The following is a 16,627-nucleotide window of genomic DNA, read 5'->3' on the forward strand; positions in this document are numbered from 1 at the left end:
CAACGGGATCTATTTAATTGCATGCGTGTATCTGCTTATGAGGAAAAGGGCAGTGTCCTTTTAAGAATCAGAATGGGAAGGGGAGTGCAGTGTGACTGCTCATGCCAAGAGGGCACTGCCTTCAGAAGCCTTGCCAGAGAATTCATAGATTTGCCTGCCTGCGCAATTTTGCTGTGAAGTAGATGGGAATAGCTGGTTGGACTCTTTTAATCTGCAATGCATTCATGCCAAAAATGTTGTTGATTATGAAATTGCAAGAAGAATGGGGGAGCAGGCTCTGTGTTAATGTGATTTGTGGAGATCGTGTTCTGTCATGTTGTATTTCTTTAAATGTAGAAGCAGTAGTGGTTTTATTTGTTCAGGCTTTGGGCCATGATGCAAATGAGATACAGTAACAGAAAGAAATTAAAGGCAAAAAGGAATCACTTAAAGCAGGGCAGTCTCAAGACATTCTCCTTCCTGAGATGAAGGGCAAGATGCCCCCTCCCCCAATCCCAGCTACAGAAGCTGACCAGACTGGCAGTGGAATCTTACTCCGACACTGGTGATGGGGCAGCATCCTCCACTCCACAGGCCTCATGGCACACACAGCTCTGTCCTTCAAAAGACGGGAATGGCTGCTGCTTCACCTTCCTCATCACCCAGCATCTGCCCCCAGACTCAGAGACAACTGCCTCTCTCTGTCTAATGCGAGGACCAGCCCTGACTTACAATAAGAATCTCGACAGCTAAAAATGTACAATGTGCCACCATGAAGTCACAGGAGACGACCTTTTCTACAACATTCCTATCACGATTATTTTTGCGGCGGGGGGTAATTAGGTGAGAGACACCAATAGCTGTTTCCGTACAACAGGCGGTCTACTACTTAGACAGCTTGTTGTATGGAAGGGGTTGTTGGTCTCTCTCATTTTATTTGCTTGTACAAAGGGCAATACAACAAGGAGTGAAGCAAGGCCTCCGTAATTCCTTCACTGCATATCATACGACTGCAGGCAGCATTACCATGTTTTATACAGTTTTCTCCCGCTATCATAATGCATCAACTTGCACCAGATACCCTTTATTTTTAATTGACTATTGCCTAATTGCAGAACTGGCAACTCTAGATTCAGTCCCGTCTAACTGTGCCTCAAAAGGCATGTGGGGGTGGGTATTTCTCCCTACCCGCCCAACTACCTTTTTCTCCATGCTGACTTATAACTTGAACCTACCTTGTGGACTCCTGAAGTGCCTTTCTCCAGACTCTCCCTTAGCAATAGTACTGTATCATCCCACACGGAAGTACTAATCCCCTCCCCCACAGAATGGTATCATGGTTGTGACTGAGAGAAAAGTGCGAGAAGGAAAGCGTGGAGCAGCATCTGCAATGGCAGACTCAAATATATCAGAAATCCCCTTGGGCATCTTCCATCAAAAATATTCTGCCAACTGGCTTATGGATCAATAGCATCTTAAACACTTGAATAAATCGCTAGTAAAGAATAAAAGCCCCTTCATGGATCACTGCCTTGTTGTGGCGAAGGGGCTTGCGTAACTCAGTGAAGCCATAAGCTATGCTGTGCAGGGCCACCCAAGATGGACAGGTCATGGTGGAGAGTTCTGACAAAATGTGGCCCACTGGAGAAGGAAATGGCAACCCACTCCAGTATTCTTGCCAAGAAAACCCCATGGAACGTATCACAAGGCTAAAAGAGATGACGCCGGAAGATGAGCCCCTCAGGTCGGAAGGTCTCCAATATACTACTGGGGAAGAGCAGAGGGAATTTCCAAGTAGCGCCAGAAAGAGTGAAGTGGCTGGGCCAAAGCCGAAAGGACACGCAGCTGTGGATGTGTCTGGTGGTGAAAAGAAAGTCCGATGCTGCAAAGATCAGTATTGTTTAGGAACCTGGAATGTAGGATCAATGAATCAAGGTAAGCTGGAGGTGGTCAAACATGAGATGGCAAGATTGAACATCAATATCTTGGGAATCAGCAAACTAAAATGGACAAGCATGGGTAAATTTAATTCAGGTGACCATTATATCTACTACTGTGGGCAAGAATCCCTTAGAAGAAATGGAGTAGCATTCATAGTCAATAAAAGGGTGAGAAAAGCAGTACTGGGGTACAGTCTCAAAAACGACAGAATGATCTCAGTACGAATCCAAGGCAAACCATTCAACATCACAGTAATTCAAGTCTGTGCCCCAACCACTGATGCCGAAGAAGCTGAGGTTGATCAGTTCTATGAAGACCTGCAACACCTTCTAGAACTAACACCAAAAAAAGATGTCCTCTTCATCATAGGGGATTGGAATGCTAAAGTAAGAAGTCAAGAAATCACCGGGATAACAGATAAGCATGGCCTTGGTGTACAAAATGAAGCAGGACAAAGGCTAATAGAGTTTTGCCAAGAGAACATGCTGATCATAGCAAACACTCTTTTCCAACAGCACAAGAGGCGACTCTACACATGGACATCACCAGATGGTCAATATCGAAATCAGATTGATTATGTCCTTTGCAGCCAAAGATGGAGAAGCTCTATACAGTCAAGTAAAAACAAGACCTGGAGCTGACTGTGGCTCAGATCATGAGCTTCTTGTTGCAAAATTTCGGCTTAAATTGAAGAACGTAGGGAAAACCACTAAACCATTCAGGTATGACCTAAATCATATCCCTTATGAATATACAGTGGAGGTGACGAATTTATTTAAGGGATTAGACCTGATAGACAGAGTGCCTGAGGAACTATGGACGGAGGTCCGTAACATTGTTCAGGAGGCAGCAACTAAATCCATCCCTAAGAATAAGAAATGCAAGAAAGCAAAGTGGCTGTCTGATGAGGCTTTACAAGTAGCTGAGGAAAGAAGGGAAGCGAAAAGCAAGGGAGAAAGGGGAAGATATACCCAACTGAATGCAGATTTCCAGAGAATAGCAAGGAGAGACAAGAAGGCCTTCTTAAATGAACAATGCAAAGAAATCGAGGAAAACAATAGAATGGGAAAGACTAGAGATCTCTTCAAGAAAATCGGAGATCTCAAGGGAACGTTTTGTGCAAAGACGGGCATGATAAAGGACAAAGAAGGCAGGGACCTCACAGAAGCAGATGAGATGAAGAAGAGGTGGAAAGAATACACAGAAGAGCTATACAGGAAAGATCTGAATGTCCCTGACAGCAATGATAGTGCGGTCACTGAACTTGAGCCGGACATCCTAGAGAGTGAAGTCAAGTGGGCCTTAGGAAGCATTAGTAACAACAAAGCTAGAGGAGATGACAGTATTCCAGCTGAGCTATTTAAGATCCTAAAAGATGATGCTGTTAAAGTGCTGCACTCAATATACCAACAAATTTGGAACACTCAACAATGGCCACAAGACTGGAAAAGGTCAGTTTACATTCCAATTCCAAAGAAGGGCAATGCCAGAGAGTGTTCAAGCTACCGTATAATTACGCTCATTTCACATGCCAGCAAGGTTATGCTCAAAATCCTACAAGCTAGGTTTCAGCAGTATGTGAACTGAGAACTACCGGAAGTACAAGCTGGGTTTCGAAGAGGCAGAGGAACTAGAGATCAAATCTCCAACATTCGCTGGATCATGGAGAAAGCAAGAGAATTCCAGAAAAATGTCTATTTCTGCTTCATTGACTACGCTCAAGTCTTCGATTGTGTGGATCACAACAAACTCTGGCAAATTCTTAAAGAGATGGGAGTACCAGACCACCTTTCTCCTGAGAAACCTGTTCGAGGGTCAAGAAGCAACAGTAAGGACTGGACATGGAATAACCGATTGCTTCAAAATTGGGAAAGGAGTATGACGAGGCTGTATATTGTCGCCCTGCTTATTTAATTTATATTCAGAGTACATCATGAGAAACGCTGGGTTGGATGAATCACAGGTCGGAATTTAGATTGCCGGGAGAATTATCAACAACCTCAGATATGCAGATGATACCACCCTAATGGCAGAAAGCGAAGAGGATCTAAAGAGCCTGTTGTTGAGGGTGAAAGTGGAGAGTGCAAAAGCTGGTTTGAAACTCAACATTCAAAAAACTAAGATCATGGCATCTGGCCCCATCACTTCCTGGCATATAGAAAGGGAAGAAATGGCAGCAGTGACAGATTTTATTTTCTTGGGCTCCAAGATCACCACAGACGGTGTCTGTAGCCATGAAATTAAAAGACGCTTGCTCCTTGGGAGGAAAGCTATGGCAAACCTAGAGAGCATAGTAAGAAGCAGAGACATCACCTTGCCGACAAAGGTTCGTATCATCAAAGCTATGGTTTTCACAGTAGCAACGTATGGCTGTGAGAGCTGGACTCTAAGGAAGGCTGAGCGCTGAAGAATGGATGCTTTCGAACTGTGGTGCTGGAGAAGACTCTTACGAGTCCTCTGGACTGCAAGGAGGTCCAATCAGTCCATCCTAAAGGAAATCAACCCTGACTGCTCATTGGAAGGACAGATACTGAAGCTGAAGCTCAAATATTTTGGCCACCTAATGCGAAGAGAAAACTCCCTGGAAAAAACCCTGATGCTGGGAAAGATTGAAAGCAAAAGGAGAAGGGGACAGCAGAGGATGAGATGGCTAGATAGCATCACCGATGCAATGAATATGGACTTGAGCACACTCCAGGAGAGAGCGCAGGACAGGAAGGCCTGGCGTGCTATGGTCCATGGGGTCACGAAGAGTCAGACACGACTGAACGACTGAACAACAGCAACAAAGAATAAAAGAGAAAATATTGGATGCAAGGAAGCATTCTGCCATGCATTCATTAATGCTTTTGTGGGCTTGGTAGTGATGGTGTATGCTTCTTGTTAGCACACATCTTCAATGCTTTCATTCAGGGGTGGCCATACTTTAGGCGTGTGGGATCTACTTTGTTTTTCACTATAAACCCAAGTTCCGCTGAGCCAGATGCAACATAGTGGTTCAAGAAGTGGGACACTGAATGGCAGAACAGAGTGCCTCTAAGCCCAAGCGCAGTCTAGGAATTTGTTTCCAGTGCCAGAACTGGAGCTCACACACAAATCCTTTTGAGAACAAATCTACTCCCACCCCCTATCCCACCAGCTTTCCTCATTTTAGCAGGCTAATTTAGGAGGGGGAAAAGGGCTGGTTGTTTGTGTTATTGTTAAAATATTGGGAGTTGGAAATGCTTTTTGATCTGCAAATCACCCAAAGATCTACCACTAGATCGCAACCTACCTTCTGCCCACCCTTGCTTAAGTTGATTTGTAGTTACCAAATCACAGTAACATTTGCAAAACAGCATTGGGGATTTTAATTTCTTAATACAAGGCAAATTGCTTCAGCTTAGACAGCTGCCCTTGATATTATTTTTCAGCTGCAATGTGTTCATAACCCCTGGGGGACAGACAGCATCCATCTTACTGTTGTAAGAAGCAGCACCTGTTCCTTTCACACTAAGCCAAATGCCTTCATTCTAAAATATGACGAGAATGTGGCTACAGGACAAGGGAAAGCATTTGATGGACAGAAAAATATAATGTGGCCAAGATCCAAAGAACTGCATCTAGTTCTATGAAACCAAGCAGAGTTGTTTTTCCTGAACAGCAGTTCCCCGTCCCACATAACATGCCACCCTCAAAACTGCTTTTGTGACATGACCTGGCAGTGTGTGGAAGTAAGCCCTGTTGAACTCAGTGGAGCTTGCTTCTGAGTAAACATGCGTAGGATTGCACTGTAAGTAGGTGTTTGGATTTTATCCCATGCCTTCAAAAATCAGGAAACTTACCTTTGCAATGCTTTATGTAGTTTATTAAAACAATATTGTGATTTCAAAAGCAATTTCACCTCCATTTCATGCAAATAAACGCACCTAAAGGAATTGAAATTCAGTTGGCTAATGTACATTTAAAACTATGTTTTTAGGAAGATGAATTGCAATCAAATCAATATATGAATGCAAAAAACTAAAATAAAATAATGTTATGGATTTAAAGGTACAATTCAAAAATCCATTCCCTTTGCCTAAGAGGCGTGCATTTGAAATAGCACTTAAATGAGTCATAAAAGCCCTTAGTCATCAGGCTGAGCAAAATATTACGTGATATTCTTTTCATCATTTTACAAAGCCAGAGTGGCCTCTACAGCTTCAACAATAGAGATTGTCCAAAAATTAGAGCAATGTTTACATTTTTACTAAATGGTAGGTAAGTTGCCAAATTCATGTTAGAGAAACCAGGACATGCCCTAGGAGTCTATTAATTATTTGATTGGCATCTTGTATCAAGTTTACTGGTCATAAAAAATGTTCTGGGATGAAGTTTGCTATATGGGGGGGAGTAGAGTACATATTTACATCAGGGTAATTATTTAAGCATGCAATCCTATGCATGTTTAGATGCAGAAAAGCAAGGCTGGCTGGGGAATGCTGGGAGTTGTAGGCCTTTTCTTTGTCTAAACATGCATAGGATTGTGCCCTAAGGCTATTATAGTTCACTAGAAGTTGGGAGAAAGACTCCATACAAGGACAAAACTGGAGTTGTAAAGCCTATATATCTGTGGCCTATCAGGGCTAGGTTCATATCTACCTGACATAAACAGTCAAGCATACAATTTAATAATTGCTGCGGTAGGCCCTTGTACATCATGAGAGTCGACAGGGTTATTAAGCATTTGAATTCATTCTGGAGAAATGTAAAGAATAATCCTCTACAATGAATTGGTGTAGAATAATAGTCATCGAGTAGAGTTGCTTTCTGAAGATACTTTCATTGTGACTCATGGCACCTGGGACTACCTTCCTGAACGGAAGCCCTTATTGCTCATCAGAATGAAGATATTTTAGTCTACCAGTGCTAAAAAAGATGTTTTTAAGAACCTTGTTGCCTTACGCTCCCAATTAGGGGGTGTATTTCTTCATGGATGAAAACTTTCCATACACTGTAGCCATTTGTTGCCATAATAATGTTCTGTTTTCCATATTTACATGGCTGAAACAAATCCAGAGCTGGCCCAACACCAAGTCTATGCACATCTTATTTTGTGCAGTGAATAGTCAGATGGTGGGAGTCAGTGTATGATCTCTCAGCAATAATCTGGACCGCTTGTCCATATCCTTTCGTACTGAGTTGCTATCTGCACGTATGTGTTACTACCCACTTAGTTAGTGCATATAGGGAGCAGGAGTGGGGTGGGTGTAAAGCAGCACAACAGCAAAGCAAGGAGGCTCTGGATCCACTTTGGACAGACTAACAATAGCGTAATTTCAAAACGTATTTAGACCTAAACATTTCGGCTTCCACCCTCATCGGTAGCTGTGATGTTAAATGTGATGTTATACACACACACACACACACACACACACACACACACGTCTATGATTCTAAAGCTGTACTTTGGTGTCATGCTGAAGAGGGTACATGCACGTGAGGGATGGGTCTGTGCATGCCAGCCCCGCCAATGTCTCCAACCTCCCCATGTTGAACAGGGAGGTCTGCACTGGGCTTCTGCGCTCATTTGCTTGAACATGAGTAGAATCCTTTGTGCGATCAGTAAAAACACTGACAAACCCAGATTCCCAGTTATGTTTACACAAGTGTCATGACCGGACTGGAGGAGTCCTCCTCTGAGGAGGAGCTAGAGGCCCCAGAAGCCCAGGGTACCCCGGACCAGGGACTGCCAACAGAGTCACAGGAGCCTGAACCCTCGGGGAAGTGGTTGCAGGGTCATCCCTGTCAAGAGAGAGGGACCCTGTCTTTGAGGCAGAGGCTGAGCCACCCCCTGATCCCCAGGGGTGTCATCGCCTCATGCAACAGGCTAGCAGGGCTCCTGTGCGAAGGAGTGCTGGCCTCCAGAAAAGGTCTCCCCAGGAGAAAGGGACTCCCCAGGAGTAGGCTGTGGAAAGGGAGTTCTGATTGCTGCAGCTGAGCTGTGGGTGGAGCCCTGCTGGCTTTGGGCTTAAAAGCCTTCACTGGAAACCCAGCCAGTGGGGGTGCAACTTGGTCTTTTTAGCTTCTGTTGTGCTCTTTGTCTCCTAAATTGTGCCCTGTGATTGATGCTCTGCTTACTAACCTTCTGGACTGCCTAATGATCCTGCTTCTGGACTGTGTAATGTACCTGACTGATTTACTGTGTTTGATCCCTTGCTTGTTACCTTGACTGCTCCTGTTGCTGCCTGATCCTCGCTGACTGACTGTGTTCTGACCTTTGACTGGATTTTGACTATCCCTGCCTTAGCCTAAACCTCCTTGGACTGAAACCTGTGCGCTTGACCATTTGTTTGCCAACTGATGCTTCTATTGCATTGCTCCCTGTATTTGCTTACGAACAGCCAAGACTTGATCTAGAGCAGGTCAACATGCAGAAGCTCTTTACCTGCTTCCTCATTCAACAGGGTGAGGTTGGGGACATTGTGAGTGAGGTTGATGTGCAGAGCCCCATCTGCCTTATGTGTATTGTCTCTATCCTATTTGGCATAATGTCTGACTAGTCATTAGATTGTGTGGGGCTTTGGTGCAATCATGGAGGTCTGCAACAGAAGTCATTTCCCATTCTCTTCAATGTTGAGGAGTGCTCCACATGCTTGGCACAGATGTGCTTCAGTGACCAATGCTGAGACCATTTCTGCTTGTGTGTGGGTGCATGTATGGGCACACTGAAGCCTTAGGCCTGGCCATGATGTGAAAATGATTCAAGAGTGCTACAGAGTAGTTGGTGACTCTGGAGGTGAATCCAGCTCTTTAAGAAGTCTGCTGTGTTTTTACTGACCTAATACAAAGTGCTTACAAGGCATGAAGATCCTAAGCAACAGCCACAGTTATTCACTCTCATTATGGGATGGATCACAACTCTGAGCTCTCCTTTAATTGTTCTTAACATTTGTGTACTGCTTTTCAGTGTTGAAAGCACATCACATACCTTTTTAAGTGGGGTTCTAACTTAAAGGTGGTGAAAAAGTAATTTAAATGAATAAAAAATAGTTGTAATTCTTACAATCCTATAAGATCAGTCAGTATTATTATCCTCCATATTGTAGATGGTGGGAAAGGGCTGAGGCCCACTAATAAGCTCATGGCAGAGATGAGACAGCTTCCTACCTAAACATGCATAGGATTGCGCCCCAGGTTACTATGCTGCTCCAGCTCTAGGTGAGTCTATTCAGGATTGTACATGTTTTTCTGTATACATGAACCTTCTTGCTTGCCAGCTAACAGCGCAATCTTACGCATATCTATTCAGAAGTAAGTCCTGTTGAACTCAATATGCCTCACTCCTTCATAGGTGTGGGTTTGGAGCCTTAGCTTAGGAGCATTTTTAAGAGCAGGCTAAAACTTTATCAGCACTTTCTGCTTCCATTTTAAATGCGGGATCATGATTGGCTCCCTTTACACACGCTCCCCTGCCCTTTATCTGCATGTTCTATATGTTTCATTATACAGCCACTAGATGGTGTTGTGGTCTAGCCCCTCTTATTTCTGGATTTCCTCTTTTCATGAGGAACTCAATGCGCTGTAATTTTGTAGCTCATTATCTCCGATCTTTTTTAAAAAATGGGATAACTGTCATTTAGTGTGGGAGACACCCTGGAGGTTGATGACATCAATATAAAGGACCCGCAAACGTCGGCAAGTAACCAATCTCATTTGCAGGATAAAACCCTGTGTGGAGAAGCCCTGTGTGCACATGGACTCTTCCATTTCTTTTCACGATTGACTGCTGGCCATCCCCCTAGTCATGGCTGCATGGAAACCTTCTTTCTCCTTCCTCTAGGAACAAAATTGCTTGGAATCACCCTGTTGATGTTTCTATAGTGTCTGTGCTGCTATGGTCGCTGCTGACATGACAAGTCAGGGGGCTGTATCTATTCCATACGTGACTTTATTTGAGAGCTAATCATTACACCACTGGAAATGGTGTAGAGAAATGGAAGAGATTGCATTGCTTGATCAGCTGAAATTTCATTAATGACATTCTAATTGGAATTGGGAGGCTGGAATGCACCTTTGAAGAACTGAGGTCCCATCCAGCTCCACTTCATTTGTTATTTGGGATGGGGAAGGGAATGTGTACATCCAATACCTTCATCAAGTTGAGGTTTCTCCTTGCAAAGTAACAAACAAGCAGAGCCTGCAGCCACTCTTTTTTTTCTTATGCAATAATAAGTTCATTATTTAATGGGCATGGATTTCATAATAGGGACCTCTATTAAAAGGAGTATTTTCTTCTTACCAGCGGCGCTGTTTCCTGTTTAAAGGGCTTGCTTCGCTATTAAAATGCATATTGATGTATCTACTTCCCTTTGGCTTGTTTAGTTATGGTTGGCTCATATCCACAGCATACAGTTACTAATATCAAGGTAGGTTGCCCTCAGATTTCAGCATGAAAGCGTGCTTTATGCTTGCCTGAAATACACGGGCAAAATTCAACGTCACAAAGCATACTTCGCTTTTGCAACAGAGCTTCCTCTCCTCTCCTCCCTGCTACACCTCCCCCACCTCCGATTCCAGTTCCTGAAAGGGTCTCCTGCCTCACTGGAGTGGATTTTGGAGGAGGGCAGCAGGTGGAGTCTTTCACCCTGTTCTGCTGGCAAGCCATCCCACTGGCAGGAGGGGCTGTGTGTGTGTGTGTACGTACACACATTCTTCTTCCTTTGGATGAAGTGCACAAATTCACCTCCACTGCACATTGTTAGATAAATTTAATGCTCATAAATAACCAGCTGTCTTAATAAAATGGATTCACAACCAGTACAGCTCAAGTGTATTTGCTGCCTTTGATGGATGTTAGCATATGCCTGCATGGATAGAAAATAGCTGAGATATACACGCCCCTCTGCTGCCTTTCAAATGTGCATAGTAAACAAATAGGCAATTATAGAGATTGTGAGTTGAGTCAGAGCAGTGTGACTAGAATTTATGGTACCTACTGGTGATGGGGAGCATGCCTATGGAGGGCGTTGATAGGCATTCTTGGGGCCTTACTTGCCTGGGTTCTGAATAACAGCACTGGGTGTTTTTTTCCCGCTTCCTGTCATCAGAGACTCTCAAATTCTCACATTTCTTCTGAATGGCAGTATTGTAATTTATTACTCTCAGCGATTATCTTTTATTATTTTTATAGTGCTATCAAGGCATCTAGTGCTTTGCATAATTAAATTAAAGTGCTGAAAGCTTTGCAATCATCTACTAGGTTTCCAGCTAGCAAATTGCAAGCTTTCAATTTGTCTTCTGACTAGCTTTCTCTTGCTAATCAGAAGCAAACAACAAGTGGAAAAAGCAGTGGGTAAAACACGAATACAAATAATTGCAACTATCTCAAAACATATGCTTTTTAAAAATTAATAGAACTGCTGGCCCTGGTCACACAGGGTGTCCCATAAATCAAGGTAAAAGGCTGTTTGTTTTTTAAACTCTCCAAAGGTTGTGTTTGTTGTTCTTGTTGCTAGATTATTAGACCACAACAAAATGGTTGTCTCCTTTGATCTATGTTTTAATGTGATGCCATCTACTGCAGCTCTATTTACTTGCCCTGTTTGATAAAAGATGCTTTGTGGGTCCATTTTTCCCCCTCTGCATAACTAACAATTAAAATAGTGTGAATGGCCCTGTTGGTATCTTGTCTATGAATATATCTGGGATTTCTGTTATATTGTCATTAACTGTAGTATTGATTATTAATAATGAACATACATTACAATACAATACTGTGGGAATAACATAGTGCTCTGGAATAACATAGGAAGGGAGGTAGTTGATCAATGAGGGCTGTTAGGCCAGCTGAAACCTATACCTGAGCTCTGAATGTATAGGTGAGAGGTATGAGGGAGCCGGGTAGGTCACTGTGTTGGGTGCTGCTTGTTTGACTTGTCAATTTTATGTATGGTGAGGTGAATGGACACTGCCACTTTCTTCAGATACTAGGAAATAATGTAGTGTGAAGTTCTTCCTTTGTTCCTGGAACCAAGCTGTACTCTTTCCGTTACTTTGATGGAGGAAGGACATTGTGTAGGATAGTCCCTTCAATTAGTACTTCCACCTTTGATACTGATAAGAGTAATCCAGCAAAGTCAACGTCACTAGCTCAGTCTTAGAAATGGATAATTAGGCCTTATAAGTCACCCACATGCCACAGGTTTTGACCCTGAGCCAGATTCTGGGTCAGTAATGGCACTAATAAGAAAACTGGACCAGCCTTGACTCTCATCTGTCGGACTGAGGCTGGTGAGACCATAAAAAGCTGGCAACAGCTATCATCTGGGGGAAGGGGTGATGGTCAGCTGATGGACTGGAAAGGCTGCAGTAGTAGCCAAAGGGGATGAGCTGTCTGCTGGAGGGCAAAGGATGTGGTTTGGTCCAGTCCTGGGAGAAAGATGTTCGCAAGAGAGGAACTGCAAGGCTGACAGGACATCATGGGGGCTGGAAGAACTTGATTGCCTTAGCCAGGACAAAGGTAACAATGGCTCCCCAATGGGGCCAGCCGGAGTAATTTTGCTGCAAGATGGCACCCTGTCCCTTCCACCTACAGAAGTCAACTGGACTTGTAGATTAATCTTATTTTGACACTGGTGATGGAATAGCATCCTCCACTGCACCTGAGGGGAGCAGACTGGCTTAGGGGGTGCAGGGCAGGCACCCTGAAACACACAGGTCTGCCTTCTAACAGCCAGGGGGCTACTGCTGCCCCTCCACACCACCCAGCTACCTGAAGGTGACTGCCTCACTCTGCCTAATGGTAGGTCCGGCCCTGCTCCCTAAATACTGATTATATACTCTTAAGAAAGGGTGACTTGAAGGGGAAAGAGCTCTATTGTGATGTAAGACGCATACAAACTTCCACACACTGCAACGTTAGTTTTAGCTTCTAAGGAGAGGAAAACGGATCTTATGGGTCACCTCTGAGGAGAGGTGGTGTGATTGTGATGCCACCCCTAAGTGTAATTAGGGAGAAGGTGAAGTACTGCCTTGCTGCACAAATGGGGTTAGCCGAAAGGGTAGCAACCCCTGAGATCATTGCATTGGTTCCTTTGACGAGGGGACAGCCCTGTTGCTACGTCCAATTTTAAAGTGACATGTTCCAGATCTGTACACTATGCCATTATACATGGCACAACTTTGCTTACATTGTATTTTGACATTGATAAGAGATTCTGTGAACTTCGAAATAGTCAGAACTTTCTAAAAACACACACACAAAGGAATGGGTAATCTGTACGTGTATGGCCATTGCACTAAAAACCAATATACTCCAGCGTGGGTGGGGTGCCGAGAAGGCACATGGTGTCTGTGTGGACTGTGCATACTGCCAATTCTCACTGCCAGAGCTTTGCTTGTTTTTTGGCCCACAAGCTGCTGTTCAGTTTTAAAAGGAACACAGGTCACACGTTGCACCTTTCAGGAGATGAAGTAGAGGCCTTCATCTATGTTGTCATGGCCCTGAGCAAAACACGACATAATCCCAGATACAAGAGGCAGACAGGTTATCGATACCTTTTAAAGCTGTGCAGAAGAGGGAGCTTTTGGCAGGCGCAGCAGATTTTACTCCAGGTGCACCTGCTGAAATTCGCTGTTTGACACAACTATGAAAGGAACAGGAACCCTGTCCTTTGCATCTGGCCACCCTACCCAGTGCTTGAAAATCCCACTTCAAGGCTCACCATCATCATTCCCACACAAGGTGGCCATGTGCCCTACTTTACTGAGCACAGTCCTTCATCTGAAAGGCTGCTCAGCCCAAGTCCAGTTCAGAGATAAAGCACCATAAGCCTTTCTACATGAGGCATTTATTGTTTGCTCTTGATTCCTTGCTCAGAGTAGTTTATGGGTGCTTTATATGATGTCGTCATCCTCCAGGGCCTCTCCCATGCTTCGCAACCATTTTAATAGGGGTGTGTTTTTTTTTTCTAACCAGAAAAGTCTGGTGTATCCTGAATGCCAGAATGAAGCCCTCATGTATTTGTGCAATTCTGCTAAACCACAGCACCACCTAGTGGAAGACATAGAAAGGCAGAGAAAGAAAAACCCCAGGAAAATGTGTAAAGGAGCTGGTCTTAATCCCACAAAGAATCCGGAAGCAGAATCCTCACTAAAGTGGCAGTTTAAAAGCCTCAAGTAGAAAAGCCCCATAAGTAGAGGGAGCAAGAGGTGTCTTGATTAGGGATGTATGAAAGTCACTTACCTTTTTGACGGGGTGATTCGCGGTGGGGGGGAGGTGCTCTGCACCTCCCTCCGAAATCCTAACCCTGCCGGCTCCGCTCCATGGCAACTCCGCAGAGCCACCGGCCGGGTGCATTTGCAGGCGCCATGTGGAGCCTGTGGATGCAAATGGCGGCAGCCATGGCGGCTGCCATTTGTGTTCCTGTTTTTTGGCTGTGATAGGCTACATAAATATTTACATAGCCTATCACGGCAAAAAAAACCAGGGGTGCAAATGGCGGCTGCTACGCCATTTGCGCCCCTGTCTTTCGCCGTGATAGGGATGCAAATGGTAATCACGTAGCCTATCATGGCAAAAATAGGGAAGCAAATGGCGGCCACAGACGCGGCCGCCATTTGCAAAGCAGCGCAAACGGCAACAGGTAAGTGTCCCCTTTGGCGCGCCTTTCGCGGGGTGAGGGGTGGGGACTTCATTCCACCACAGATTTCGGGGGGCCGAATGCACTGGCATTCGGCCTCACCGAGATCCGTGGTGGAATTCTCTGACATCCCTAGTCTTGATGTTGCCCAATTAACACCTGGATAACAAACTGAGCAGGCACACAGGCTGCCCTGTGGTCACAATCTTCTCCACTGCAGTAAGATGCATTGTATTTAAATGAGGTACATTGTAAATTACAGTAATTATTATAGGTATAAATGTATACATACACATCAATTGATATGTATAATTTATCAACACCAATTTGTGTAAAATTTGGCATACATCTTTTGCTTCTATTTTTGGTGTCACATTTGACGTTTCCTTTTTTCTTTTTTGGGCAATGTGTAACTGGCCACTTTATCCCCAAATTTCCAGGCACTTCCATAATATCTTCTCCCAGAATGGCATGGTTTCTCAACATGCTCAGACTCCCATGGCCCTACTGCCCAGAAACAATAGCACCCATTATTTACTGTGCCTTGATCCCTCTGCTCAGATCTAGTTGAATGGGAGAGGCCTTTGCTCTTTTTGGACAAGCAGCATGAATGTACTGAGCTAGGAAGGGGGGTGGGATCGGTAGGAGGCTCTGTTGATGACATACGCACATTTGCAAAAGATCTAAATAGAACCTGCACACCAATTGTATGTACGCATGGACCTCTCTGTGTGATGACACAAAGCATACACTTGCATGTAAGATCTGTTCAGACCTTGAACAAATGCACTGGGCAGTGGGGGGAGGGAGATACCATATTCATTCATATCCCGACTTTGTCATCTGCAAAGGGCTGTTGAGAAAATAGCTGAGTTTATACGTCAGTCAAGAGCAGCAATGGTGTGTGAGCTTCATGACTACCCACTAAAAAATATCTATCTAAAGTAGTTGTCGCTACGTACCTTCTTGCTATACCATTGTTCATGAAAAATCTGGATTTTGCTTTCATAATGCTCTCTACTATTAGGCATTCAGGTGCATTGTGTGACGGGGTTAACTGCAGCTATTTCTAGTAGCAAGGCACCTGTGAAATGTGCCGTAGCCTGTGGTCCTGCATTATTCTAAACTGCCAAAGTTCTTGATTATAGCTTCCAGGATCAGACTAGCTTTATATCTTTGACATATTTTTTTTCTTGCATAATTATCAAAATCAAGAACTCAGTGAATATGCTGTCAGGACTGGGTTTGATACTGTAGTGTTTTTTGTATGCCAAACTCCACTTATTCCCTACCCCACAAATAGCGATTTATGTCAGCTCTGTAAGACTAGGTTCACTGGCACTCATGTCATCAAAGAATCAGGAGAAAATATCCTTCACGTTCTGTCTTCTCCCTGTAGAATATCCTCCTTCATAGCAGGACAGCTGGCGAGCGTTGTAGGAAATATTTGTATAAAATATGCCAAGGCAATAGGAAGTATGAGAAAATATTGTACTGGGCTAATTTGAAAACAACATTGGTGGTGATAATTCCATTCCCCCAACATGCCCCCTAACGTTCTAAAACACATCGATCTTGATGTGTTAATTTAATGTATTCTCTGATGTGTTGTCAAAGTGGTCATATAGGGAACAAACACATACCTGCTGGCAGGCTTATTGGCCCGCAACCCTGCTCCTTGTCCGTCTCATTTTCTTGCATGAAGATCCGTTTGATACAGATCCGCCATAGCCCAAAGTGAGCTGCCTCGCAGGTAGCATTGTACTCCTCCACCTTGGGACTCAGCACAGCCCAGTGATCTGTCACCACTGCTGTAAACATTAAAGCTACGCCAATCAAAATAAAAGCCAAAGTCACCCGGACTTTGAAAGTCTTGGCTTTGTTCATGGCCGGAACGTTTACACGGAGGTGCAGTGGTGACGGCTGGTTCTGGATTAATCAGCCTGTGGTGGCAAGGAAGCCTGCAGGCGACCTGAGTCGTCTTCCAACGTCTCAGCGTAGCTAAGCATTTTCAAATGTCAGCCCTGCAATGCCAAAGTGGAGTAAGTTGGGGGCTGGAGAAGATGGGCAGCTGGCTGCATGTACAGCTGTTGAGATATATC

The 16,627-nt window shown here is 44.2% G+C and overlaps 1 protein-coding gene across 1 annotated transcript in view; it reads right to left on the reverse strand.

The window, feature by feature from the left end:
* CACNG1 (calcium voltage-gated channel auxiliary subunit gamma 1) overlaps positions 1–16,412 on the reverse strand; it is a 32,735-nt gene extending 16,323 nt beyond the window's left edge. The window contains exon 1 of the mRNA XM_084837482.1: positions 16,169–16,412. Coding sequence (XP_084693608.1) covers positions 16,169–16,412 — 244 coding nt within the window. The remainder of the gene's footprint in view (positions 1–16,168) is intronic.
* Positions 16,413–16,627: the final 215 nt, after the last annotated feature.

The sequence above is a fragment of the Heloderma suspectum genome, chromosome 2, assembly GCF_057233095.1.
Source record: "Heloderma suspectum isolate Gila_16-S chromosome 2, 16-S_ref, whole genome shotgun sequence".
Taxonomy (NCBI): Eukaryota; Metazoa; Chordata; class Lepidosauria; order Squamata; family Helodermatidae; genus Heloderma; species Heloderma suspectum.